This window comes from Protopterus annectens, chromosome 9.part0 (assembly GCF_019279795.1).
Source record: "Protopterus annectens isolate FY-2018-M chromosome 9.part0, PAN1.0, whole genome shotgun sequence".
NCBI classification, from domain to species: Eukaryota; Metazoa; Chordata; order Ceratodontiformes; family Protopteridae; genus Protopterus; species Protopterus annectens.
In genome coordinates this window covers 520,678,229-520,692,193 of record NC_056743.1, presented here as the reverse complement: position 1 = coordinate 520,692,193, position 13,965 = coordinate 520,678,229, and the positions used below count along the sequence as shown (strand labels likewise).

General features: G+C 39.2%; 1 protein-coding gene across 1 annotated transcript in view; it reads right to left on the bottom strand.

Annotated features, from left to right (window-relative positions):
* LOC122810542 (tetraspanin-15-like) overlaps positions 1-13,965 on the bottom strand; it is a 1,820,183-nt gene that overhangs the window by 411,142 nt on the left and 1,395,076 nt on the right. Inside the window, exon 7 of the mRNA XM_044082123.1 lies at positions 8,974-9,024. Coding sequence (XP_043938058.1) covers positions 8,974-9,024 — 51 coding nt within the window. The remainder of the gene's footprint in view (positions 1-8,973; positions 9,025-13,965) is intronic.

The following is a 13,965-nucleotide window of genomic DNA, read 5'->3' as shown; positions in this document are numbered from 1 at the left end:
GTTTGGGAGTGAAACTAGACAGGACAGGGTATTGAACACTGCTCCAATGAATTCTATTTGTTGTGTAGGAGTAAGGTTTGATTTCTCCCAATGTATTGTTATTCCCAAATTTTTTTTCCAGAGAGAGAGTATAATGCAGTGCGGTTACCAGAAGATGCTCAGTGGGGACGGTGAGGAGCCAGTCATCCAGATATGGAAACACCCAGTATCCTTGCAGTCTCAAGTGAGCTGTGAACACTGCCATGCACTTTGAGAACACTCTGGGGGCTGTAGAGAGACTGAACGGAAGGGCACAAAATTGATAATGACTGGCCCCTAGCCAGAAGCGAAGGAGACTTCTGGAGCGTTTGTTCATTTTGATGTGGTAATACGCATCCCAGAGACACACCCAATTGCCTTCCTTAAAAAGGGGAGAATGGACTGAACCGTGACTATCCGGAATTTGGTTTGGGTGACAGACTTGTTTAAGCTGCTGAGATCCAAGTCCCCTGTCTTTTTTGGCACCAAAAAAATCTTGAGTAGAATCCGGATCTGTGTTGGTCTGGTGAGACTAGTTGGATGACTTTTTTTGAGATAGCTTTATTATCTCTGAAGCTGCTTCTTCCCTTTGAATGGGTGGAACGTAGGGAAGCTTTTTTGGGAGACTTGGTTGACAAGAAAGGGGAATGGTGTAACCTCTGGTGATTATACTCTGCACCCAACGATCGGTGGTAATGGATTGCCAGGCAGCTTGGTGAAGAGACAAATGACTCCGACTGCTTCCAGAGATAAGCAATCGGGCTGCTCCTCAGGAGCACTGGTAAGGCTGTCCAGAGGAAGAGTCCCTGGAGTCTTGGTTATAAGGACCACTTCTGCCTCTGTAGAGGAGTCTTCTGGAATTGTTACCCCTTCTGCCCCTTAGGGTATCATCACCATGGTGGCACGGAGAGGACCCCATGATTTTTTGTGCCACATTTTCCCACTCCTCTGATTCCTGGAGAAGGTATATTGAGGATTGGAATATTGTAGGCCTACTGCACACAAGGACATACGATCTTGCTTGCACCTGGCTAGTGTGTCCTTCACTTTGCAGCCAAAAAGGGACGATGCTTTGATGGGACCATTCACAAAGGAAGGGTCCATGAGGTTACAAATGCGCATCCAGGCATGACGCCTCATGACAATGCCTGAAGCCACTGTTCTAGCCGCCCCTTCGGTCGCATGTGATAGCAACATCATGGACGAGTTGGAGATCAAATTCAGGGTTGCAAGCTGTGAGGCCACTTTATCCCTGACCTCGTCAGACAGCTGTCCTGCGAGTGTCCCAGAGAGTTTGGAGATCAAGTCCCTCTGGAGCTTCGTAGAATGTGTCAAATAGTTCAGTGACCATACAGCAAAGGTCCTGGATTCAAAACTCGCTTCCCAAGTCTGCCCACCGCCCGAGACTCCCTGTTGGGCGGGTGGACAGCGTGACTTTCTACAGCCAAGTCCTTTTTTGTGGCCACTGCCACCACCATAGCATCAACTGGTAACCCTCTGGACCAATGTGGGTTCTCCTCGGAAGAGGAAAAAATTTTGTCAGTTCTCCAAGGGATTGCCTCAGTGGAATCAGGCTTCTACCAAGCGAGCAGCATGACGAGCTCATCAGCAGGCAGGGTCACCCAAAAGGTAGAAGGCCAGGCATGGAAAGCCTGCAGGAACATGGACTCCTCAGACCAAGGGTTGGAGGGCTTCCAGTCACCTCTCTGTTTTACCATTTTCCGGATGTCTCCAAAGGAAACATCAGGAGGTGACCATGAGGACTCTTCACCATCATCGTAATCCGTGTCTTCCGTTAAAGACTTCTCGGATGAGTCCATGTGTTTCCTCTTGCACGTCCTCTTTCGTGGGGGCTCCTCAGTGGGGGGGTCTCTGAGGAGGATGCAGAAGAGCAGATACCCTGAACAGGGGTGTCCTGCGGCTTCACTACCCAGTGCGTCGAGGCGGTGGGTCTGTGGGCAGCTGTAGCTCAGGGGGCGAAAACTGGGGTTCTGATGTCAAAGGAGTGCTTCCAGAAGCGAGAGCCCTCTCCATCGCATGGAAAGTAGGTCCACCCGAAGAGGGATGGGAGCCCGGAACTAAGAAAGACAACCTCGGGACGGGGTCATACCCTGCTCCAACGAACCCGCCCCCACGGATAGAGCCTCAAGCAGGATTGGTGCAGACATGGCTATCAGCACTGAGGACAGAACCGAAGACGAACACGGATCCGTGCCCTGAGCAGAGTTGCATGCCCCCCAATCCCCAGATTGAGGAAGGACCGGTTCTGCAGGAACCAAAGACAAAGGGGCAAACCTGGAGCCTGAGTGAGGTCCACTATAGGTGCTGAGGTGATGGGTTTTCAGAAGGACGTCGGAGCAAAAAGCTTTGAAACTGGAATGGTTGAAGGAGGAGTGTAAGGAGGGGTCCATGTAGAAACAAATCTACGTCCTGCAGGCGGATGGGTCTTAGAAAGTGTGGGTATACCCTCTGGCTGCCAAGAGCTGGTCCACAAGATGCACCATATCATGTTCTAACAGGCTCCTGGTGAATCTACTGGATACTCCAGATGGAGAATCAGGTTGGTCAATGAATGGGCTATACATCAGGCCCTGGAACGGATCTATGGAAGGGGAGTATCAGGTCCATGGTGTAAGGTCTGCCGGCACTGAAGTCTCAAGTTTCGAGACTGGGATTAATGGGATCAAATCCAACTGGGTCGGAAAAAAGCTTGGTGCCTTAGTGGCACTCAGAGCCGAAACGGTAGGTTCCAAAATCATAACTGACGAAGGTATCGAAGGCATGACCTGAGCCGTAGTGGCCACAGGTGCTGAAGTCTTAGTAGGCATAGTGAGGCCTATCATCGGTGCCAGAGGCAGAATCGGTGCCGAAACTGGCACTGGTATCATAGGTTTCGAGATGCTCAGAGCCAACAAAGATGGAGCCATAGAGGCAGATTTATGCTCAGAGGACAACTTGGGGACCTTTGACTTCACAGCCTTACCCTGATCACCCGATGGTGAAGAGGGAACTGAGTGGGACCTCTTTTTGTCTTTAGTAGGAGGGGTTGAGACCTCCATCACAGAAATGGCCTCTGAAAAGGGAGACTTAAGTAACCCTTTCAGTATCAGTTTATTTTTTTCACTCATTAAGAGTGTGTTGACTGAAACTCTGACAATTGTCACAAGGAGGTTGCACTGAAAGGTGGGGCACCCCAAAACAGTATACACAATCATCGTGAGAATCACTATTAGTTAACTTGCCATTACATGAAGCACAATGCTTAAACCCTAAAGTACCCTTCTTATCAACAGCTTGACAGAGAGACACCACAGGCAAACAGTTTAACCAGTCTGTAATAATAAGTCAAACACAGTTAAAAAGCCATACAGTTGTATCATTATAGCAATATGTATAAGTGCAACAAACACGTACTGAAAACACACTAACAGGTAAGGGAAAGAAAGGAGAAATACCAGCTATGGTATTGAAGGAATATCACAAGGGTAAGGGGAGAAGGCTGTACCAACAATGGTACTTGAAAGTTTACCAACAGTAACAATGGGTAGAGCAGAGAAGTAAGATCAAGGTCTGACAGAAGAAAACACACTAGAGATACTAATCGCTCACTAAAATAGAAAATATCAAAAGTTTTCCACACAAAATATCAAATAAAGTTCCACTTAGCTGAGAGCCCAGCTGAAACGCGGCTTTACGGCTAAGCGGCAAACGAGATCTGAGGTAACAAGTAGAAGGGCATACTGGGTAGAAGCTGAGCTTGAGAGTTTTTTGCCTGGCACAACCTTGGTAAAAAGGCCAACTCTGTTCCGAGGGCTCAGAACCGAACCCATCAGTGATGAATGGAAAGAAGATTAACGACATCAGATTTACTGTTAGAAATAATTGTTGTATAAAGGCTGACTGTATGACTTAGTGAAGCACACTAACAGATGTAAGCACTGAACTTGCTCATGACAAGCACTTGTAAATGTAGTAGCCACCTCTGTTGCAGTAGAGGAATACTAATGTGACCATGGCCTAGGCAACCTGATTTTGACCTCCTGCAGCTTAATCTCATTTAACAGTGCAGGCAAGGAGGATGTGAGTGCTTATCCTGAGGGGGTGGTGGAGGATATAACATCCTGGGCAGAACCCTCGCTGGTGGAAGGTGGAGTTCAAGTGAGATGAGATCATCAGGCTAGGCATGTGGGAGGGTTAAGGAGGTTGGTAGCACAAATGGCCCAGGGTGGGCACATTCTCAGGATTCTCTTCCTCATCTGCCCAGCCAAAAGCCTGATATCATCATGGTAGGAGGAGTTAAAACCTCACCACCAAGCTGCACTGCAATGGCTCCTCATTAGTCTTTACTTCATTCTGCACTGCCTCAGTTGTTGATATCATCATGGTAGGAGGAGCTAAAACCTCACCACCAAGCTGCACTGCAATGGCTCCTCATTAGTCTTTACCTCATCCTGCACTGCCTCAGTTGTGTACCGTGCGCCTGTCACAGACTATGCAGTAATGCAGAAGCAGCAGCCTCACTTGATTTCAGTTTTCTGGCATATCCAACAAATTCGACTTTGTTTTTTTGGCTTTGCATAATTTTTCCAATTCAACTCCAAACTCTTTCTCAATCAACCTTATCCTCATCTTATCACTGTAAGAATTTCAGTTTCAGGATGCACCTTTATATTTCACCTCACTTTTCATTTCGCATCCCAAATTCATCTCATCACTTTTTACAAGTCTTCTGCTTAGACTCAGTCCTCAACAACTTCATACAGCAGAAGCACCAAATTCAAAACCCAACATTAACTATCGTATTAATAGTAAATTATATCTTAGCAAGTAATGTGAACAGAGATGATGTCTAATGGCATGAAGCACCATAGTGAGAACCGGGCACTTGATTTCTGCCATAAAACCTGACTTTTAGACTGACCACATCATCAAATAATATATAATAATAATAATGTATTCAAAAATAGAGCAAATTATATGCCATGCAGAATCCCATCTTAAAATTCTTGTTCTACATTTTACCTTCAACTCATAATTCCATCATCAATAACCTTAACAGCATCCAGCAAAAACCCTGCTTCCTTCATCACTACTTTAGCCAAGGCTCACTCCTAGAGGAGTGCAAAGAATAGATAATAGCATTCTTCCCCATTAAAATAAAAATAAAATGTAACCACTGTATTAAACTGGCATTGCATCACTGACCAACAACCAAGAAAACTGAATTCAATTTGTTGACAGATTTTAGAAATTCCCTACTGGATAATTTATCAGGAAGGTTGGACAGCAAATTATTTTAGCAAAGGAAATTATTTCTCTGAGCTGGGATATAGAAAACAGAATTGCCTAAACGTAGTAAAGCCCTACCAAGTTTCATATTGTTGGTTGCCAATAAAAAATACTAGAACATGGAAGTCAAAAACAAAACCAGTTATAACAGAATTATTGAATGTTGTTAAGATAAAATTACAGGTGAGAGCTTTGGAAAAAGGAAGAAGCAAGCTGCATATAAATCAACTGAATCTGTGGGCACAATGTTTATAGAATAATATTAAAGAGGAGGAATGATATTTTAGGGAAGGCAGGACTTGAGCAATCTATGTAATGTTAAATTGATTAATAATGAAGACAAAAATCATATTTGTGTAACACATGAAAAAATCTTTGTAATGGCTTGTTTTCTCTTTTACAACTAAATGTATACTGATGTCACTATGTAATATGTGATATTAATAAATATGTTTAACAAATAAGAGTTGAAGAGCTCACCAATTTGCAGAGGCATAGTGAATCATGAGCTCATCAGTATAGGTGTTTTAGTGATACCTGCAGCAGTTGGAGAAATGTTTACCCCTCGCTGGGTCGCCTGTGGTTTGCAACTGCCCACTTCTGCATTTCATGAACTGCCTCCATATCTCTGCTCCTGATGGCCTGAACAGCAAGTCCATCACTGCATGACATGGATGAACATAGCATTTATTTCACTTCTGATCAAGGACGGATCACATTCTCTCAACTAATATGATTTGAATCCATTCTCAAGTCTTCTTCCTTCTGCCCAACCCCCAATTGTACTGGGCATTGCTGAAACAAAAAAATGAATCAAAATAAAGAGTAAGTGATGAATTTCAGTAATGCAATTATCACCCTTCTCCACAAACAACTGCTTTTGATCAATCATTCCCATCTTATAATCTTATACAGATTGATTCCCATCATCACAAACAACTTGCACAATTCCTGCATATCCTCTTCTGATCACCCGGAAGCTCCATTCAATTCCATGGTGATAAATGACGTCCCGCCAGTCTTTGAGATGAAAACTCCAGTATGTTTTGTTTCTGGTCAAATGACAGCCATGCTCTTTGGGACTCAAAATACTGTGCCCAATTTCATGCTCTTATAGTGTTTTGAGAAAATGCCTCAAATAAACCTAGTGGGCTTCTTCCATATCCATAGATAGAATATGTAGTATTAAGAAGAAAGTTTTAAGGAAGCTTCTAACGGAATAAGAATTTTAATGGTATGGAGTATGGCCTTGATAAATGTCATGCAAAAAGCTGCTAGATTATACTGAAATGAACTTGTAGACAAAATGCTTAAGAATTTGGAAATAGATGATTGGATAATCATTCTTCCACCTAATAATCAAATTTATCTTGTATCATGGTATACAACATTAAATGATGAAAAAAAAATCTGAAACAGGATTTTTTTTTTTTTTAAACATAAGTAAAATGATAATTTGTTTTTTTCTAGTAGGGGAGGTTTGAAATATTTTCTGGTGCACACTGACTTTAAAAGATGCGTTGAGAAGTTGGGAAGATCTTAGAAAATTTACCAGAGTATCTTCCAATGTGATATCTGTATTACTTGTTCATGTCTGGAGAGAACGTTTAGTAGGACGAATAGCCTCAGATGAGCTAAAAGGAAATTTATCTTGTAAAAGTGTAGGAGTTATTCCCTTGAATACCCAAATGGTTATTTTTATATAGGAAAGACTACCGAAGCATTTAATGTTATGGCACAAGAGCACTTAAGAGAAAGCAGGTGAGTAAAAATAAAAGTCATATTGTCACACAGTATATGCAGTCCTACACTGGTGACGATTTAAATGTAACTGTTGTTACAAAAAATACTTTTACATACAGAATTTGTATACATTCTTAGGTATAAATAATTTAAAACCAAAGATGCCAGACACAAAGTGTAACTGGAGATTTTTTTATCTTAAAAGTTTAATTAAATGCGTTTTACAATCAGTTATTTATAATTAGTTATATATTTAAGTGGGCTTATGGGTGTTGTGTGATTTTAATGCCCAACTTAAGGCTTTGCTGAGGTGAGAGTGAAAAAGTTTTATCCGAAGCTATGTATGTCATTACTTTTATTTTATTTATACTTTCAGTAGTCATATATTTTTTTCATATCTATCTTGGCATGTCTGCCTTCCGCATGGCAGTATTCATCTATACAAGTTAATGTATTATTTGAATTAAATTTTCAGCACTTTCATCAGGTGGAAAACAATGTTAGGTAGTACATCAGGTATGTGATTTCTTAACATACATTTTATTTGAATAAGGGCATTCACTTTAATCACTAATGACATTTATGAAACCTACTTTCAAATAATTACACTTCAAAATTAATTTCTGCACCGTGGTATGCACATTGTATGCAACCAAACAATGCACACTCTGTCACTCTCACTTCATTCTATGTTACTGGTGCAATTAATTACAAATTCAAACAAGGATTGGCACTTGCAAGCACTTTTTTTTTACTGTTTCATGATTGTTAGGTAGACCATGTAAGTGATTTGAACCAAGGTAACTAAGGTGGGCTGTTTGACTGATAGATTTATTTTTATTATGTCATTTCAATACTGTCATCTTTGGAATGGTTGCCAGTGAAGTGGCACATGTTACCCAGATAAGCATATCAAACCATACATGAATTGACAATGACTTCTTTGAAAAGCCTGCTTGTTTACTGATCTCTGACTCAAAAGTTAAACATTTTCAGCAAGAAGTTGGTGGGAGATTTCAAGGAACTGGATGAAAAGAACAGACAGCTGTTCCATTTTTTTATGCATCAACCTTTTAGGATATGCTTCAGTGGACAAGTCCTTGCCAGAGGCTGGTAACTTTTAAAAAAATGAACTTAAAGACACATTTCTTCAAGAAAATACAACACTTAGTTTGAACGCCGCACATCTCGTGGTTGTAAAACATATTTATTCAGTCATTTCTTTCAATATATGTCATGCTTGCAAACAAACTTAAGGGCATGAACAGTAAATTGCACCCAGTGAATGAGCACGTTTTTGAACTGAATATAGGTCTGCTCCCAATTGGACATGTCTTTATAGTTTAGAAGCTGTAAGACATTTTCAATACATCTTCTTGGGACACACTTTACACAGATCTAAGCAGCTTAGAAAATAATGAAAACCATACAGCATCATGTTATTTGTAAGTATATCAAAAGAAAATGCTAGAGAAAATCAATATATGTTCGGTATTTGCACTGTGTAACTACACTTAATTCAGCCTGAGCTAATAGAAACTGGGCTCTTGAACATACACATCAACTTACTGAATGTTCTGACCTCCTGAGGTGATCCTATTTATTTCAAAGTCTACAGAAATACATATTACAGCTACTGAATCAAAATGTAAGCTTCATTTACAATACGTCAGAACAATATTTCTTATATTTACAAGTCCTTAACAGTCCTACCATATACTTTGGGCGCATGATTTCTTCTTAAAAGCTTATCAAAAGCCATTGTTTGTAAGGTATATAAACTTGGTTTATCAAAAATAAATACAGAGAATGAGTCATTTTTGAACTTGTGAAACAGAAGTAAGGGGCCTCAATTTTTTCATTTACTCTGTTTTTAACAATTTAGGCAAACAAAGAAATGTTAAGCTTAAAAGCAGATGTTACCTCTTTATCAAGAGTTTTGAATCCGCAAAGTGTGTTGTCAACTCCTTCAACCTAAGAATAAAACATAATGAAGAGTATTAACTATAAAGATATTTGCATTGCTCAGACTCAAGCACAAAAGCATGACAACTATTTCTTCTCTGATAGCTGGAGAGTAAGCAGAAATATGGCATTTTGGAATCAACATACTTTGAAGCAATTACTGCATATTAATGTGAAACTGAAGAACACAATTCTACTCTTTCTGCCAAGACATATACTGTGTAAAGCCTCCGGAACATTTTACAAAAGCATCAATACTTCCCATTTCACAATGTGCTACAAAGTAATACTCTCTATTACAGCTTTCTCTGACTGCAATTTTGTTTTGAATGTAAGGATTACAAAATAAACATTTCTAGCAAAGTTCCCCAGACTAGGAATTCTGTTTTGGACATTTGTGAAATTAAGTAAACAACGAGGACACAGAAATAAACAGATGGTGAAAGATTAAAGGACAAATAAGAGGATGCTGAAGAAAAGTGACAGCAAGGAAAACATATGCTTAGGGATATTTTCTTTTATTTTGCTGTGGGTTGAGCTTTTGCATTTTTGAATTTTTTTTTTTTTACTTTGCATTACTCAGCATTATGGGTAGGGGCATGTGACAAGTCCGTGGGAACAAATAATAAATATCTGGGGTTGGTGATGACAGTAATCAAAAATGATGTTGCAACAATACTGTAGCAGCAGTTTTCTGCATCACTCTTGTGACATGGTACACAAAATGCAGAAGACAGTTTTCAGGACACTGGAAACAAACCAGCAAACAAACCAGCCAATACAATCTGGATTTGCTCGGACCCAAGCAGACAATTCTAATAAAGTATTTCAAGTAATTTACTACCAGCAGACCACAGCACTGTGTTCCAAAACAAAATCTTCAACCGAGAAACACCAAAAGAAGGGACAAAATTAATTAATTTAGCACTTTCATTCACATATAACAAGACGTTAGAATAAAATAACTTCATACACTCCCACTTTTAAATAATAATAATCATAAATTAGGTGATAGTGAAGAATCAATAAGAATTCATGAATGTTTTGTTTTATAAAAGCCCTATAGTTTTCTGTCTCTTAAAACCAACAAAAAAAACACATCATCATTCAACCCTGGGCAGTGGTCAGCTGTTAACCTACACTAAATAAACTTTACCTCATCTCTACCACATTTTTATATGCTACCACCTGTTAAATCTTTGTAGACTTCTAAAAAATAATTTAAATTTCTTATGTGCAGGGAACATAAGTTGTTTATACAATGCATTTGGCCAATTAAACCAGATCCGATTAAATTAAATGCCAACAAAATTATCTACTCATCAATGACTGCAACATCAAAAATCCTCAGAATAGGAATTTCATAGCTTATAAGTGAGATTTCTTTGTCTAAAAGACCATGGACGTACACTGAATCTGGTTGGTTGAGGCTATAGCAAGACCTGTAAGACTATTTTGTTAATCATGTACAAATGAAATACATAAAGTCAGTTATACAAATGGGATAGAAATTTTTAGAAGGTTAATAGTTTTTATTATTGATCTTACAGCCCAGCTTGAATGTAAGCTATACTTTTATACATGAAAACAAGATTTATGACATCATAAAAGCCTGGAATGTGAGGAAGACTGAACAAGCAAATGATAAACAAAGTTTTACTTTCTCAAAATATACAATTATGTCTTTAGAATCTTGCTAAAAGGAAAAATGGAAATGACAGTCATGTGTTACTAAACGGGAAAGGCACAAGTGCCAATAATACCATTCAGTGTAAAAACAAGTACAGTTTTGTGCATCAAATCACAGCATTCTAGTGTGGATGACTACCTCGTTACCTGGTTTATATTACTGTAATGCATTCTGGAATTTTTAGACCTGCAGATTAGGGTATCTGTGTATCCAGCTGACAAGAACAGCTTACTGCTTCTTATAGATCCCATGAAGGGTAACTATGACACATATTAGGTCACCCCCCCCCCCCCCCAAAAAAAAAAAAAAAAAAAACTTGCCGGATGCCACTAGCCATTATTGCCTCCTAATTTGGACAATACAATTATTCTGCAAATCACAATGAATAAAGTCCTATAATTCAACAAACTTTCAGATTTTTATAAGCAATACTGTACTTTAGTAGAACTGGAAAAATGGCTTAATATTTCAGGAAGATCAACCTATCTTCCAAACATTTTCAATTTAAAATACTTAGTGAAGGATTTTGTCCTCCTCTAGTTAATAAAGTTTTGGAATCTTCATACACCCTCAGAAATAATTCTTCACTAAAATTATACCTCCATTCACACTAACCTTGTGTGAAAAATTCTTTCATAAATTAGTCACTGGCGTTTAGAACAATTTAACATTAGAAATTACAACTACAAACAGCCTCCCAATTTTCACCATAAATCAATTAATAAAGCAATCTCAACAATATAAATGCACATGTTTTAGAAATGTGGGCTAATACAATCATGCACCAGTGATGTAATTGATGCGTATCAACCTAAGACCTATAACATGATGTACATTAAAACCATGTGTGTATACTGTAGATAGAAATATGGAGAGAGAAGGACATTTCTCTACTAGACAATTCTCCTTTTTACAGCTTTGCCCAACATTCTCTCTCCTTTAACTGAATAGCTATTGTACTCATTGTAAATTCTTACTTTTCTACTTCCTTACCTGTCACTATACCTACAATACCTTAACTTTATTACTTCCTACTTATCTTGCTTTATTTACCAGTGCTTGAATTTTTACTCAATTTAACTGTTCATAATTTGAAAGCTGCCATATTTTTATCACTACATACATTGTATGCACTTATGCAATTTTGTTTGTATTGCATCAGCATTCTTCATTACAATATGATTAAATACATTTCTATTGTTACTTTGCTTAAAGACCAGGGACATGGCTGAAAATGGTTATGCGCCAGTCCACATACCTGATAACAAATAAACAAATGAATAAATTATCGTGGTCCCAGGTAATGTCATTAAATGTAAAGTCCTGCAGTCAACTGTGAAATGACATGCCAGAATATGAAATAATTACATGGAGAAGCTGCTGTCCCCATATATCCAAAGCCATTACAGAAATAGTTAAGGTGACCAGATAATATGTATTGTACCATGTATGGTATGCCATGTGACAGGTGTGTGCGATGGTTCTTCAGCATTATTGAATACTTTCTGTGCAGTGGAACTTCAACATAAACAATAATACTTCCCCGCATATTAAGCAGTTCCATTCGCCACCTTCCTTTAAACATAATCTAGATGAATGGATGGATACACACAAATTTATTCCAGTATATACTGATATGGCTCTCCTGGAGGAAAGAGGTATGGCCTGAAGGATACTGGTAAGGTGTAAATGGTCACAAGACACAGTAGCCTTGGAATATCTTTAAATTGAGGAGATCCTACTACAGTGCACTACCTGTTTATTTTTATGGCTCCTGTTGTGATTATGCATGGCATACACTGGTCAGGATATAGATCAGAAACTGAACAATTTCTCACATTATGAACACTACTCTGGCCAGTTGTGAATACTATCAGTTAATATTATTAATATGGTTCATTTATCTTTTGAGCTACATGCACTTGTTGAAGTCTTATTGCTGCCCAAATTACTATCATGTGGCCTGTGGTAGGGTGACAGTGACTCTTCAATCATACTTAAAGAACTGTAGAATAATATACTATAATCAGGCTGTATGTAGCTTGCAAATCATCATTACATGCAAGGCTAATAGAAAATACAAAGTGTTATTTTAAAGAATACTGAGATAGCCAAGAATATATAGTGCATAAAAAATGTTCTTGTGTAGGTGGCCAGCCTTTCATATCTGTGTGTACACATTCACAGATCTCAGGAACAATGAAATGAGTAGGTGAGCAGCAGCTACCTGTATCTGGAATGCATTTATGACGCGTCTTATGGGATGTGACTGGCATACAATGTTAGTCATGTTAACTAATTTTGCATTGGTGGTTATATTTTACTCATTTACAGATGTTCTTTATGGCAGTCGTTGCACCAGATGAGTCACACTAACCAAAGGAGGCATATCTACATGTATCTCTCTCCCTCCCTCTCTCTCTCTCTCTCTCTCTATATATATATATATATATATATATATATATATGTGTGTGTGTGTGTGTGTGTGTGTGTGTGCGCACATACATCTAGCTTTCTACACATACACACGTTGACTGGGGTAGTAAAAGTGGGGTGTATTAGTGTACACTCACATACAAGCACAATTCACAACTATGTAAGCAAAGATGGTACCTGCATCCAACTGGTTGTATTCCTGCCAGTTCCAAACCTGTAAAGACAGAGCCACCAGTCTGAGAGATATTGTGTTGATGCTTACTGATACAGTCTCTCTGCCACAGAGTGGCAGACGCTTCCTTATATACGTGGCTGTGTGTGCTGGGGTTAGACTGAGGTACTTGCGTCAGCATATTAGATTCTCAGGTATTATGTTTGATTTTGATGAGATATTTCTTTGATATCACATGACATGGGCTAGTGTTGTTGATATACTGAGTATTTTGGTACTCATGAAATACACGATTGTCATATGTGGCACCCTGAACGATCCATGGTGTAGTGAGACTGCACTCATGAGCAGTGTTGTGCACAAGAGCTACCAAGTATCATGTATGTTTATGACATGTCCATCCCTGTCCTACAAGTGTGGCTGGCACAGAAGAGGATACTATAATGCTGAGCGAATGTAATGTATAACTGCTGCATAGACAGGAAGGGGATGTGCACATGTGCAGTGTTCTGTTACGTCAGTTGCGACTGGTCTCACATATCTCCCTTGTCCACATTTGGACTACTAAGTCCATCCAGTCCTGTGAGGTGACATGCATCAACACTAAAATGCTCCCTGACACTACCTAACCTCACGGATGTGAAGGAGGTGA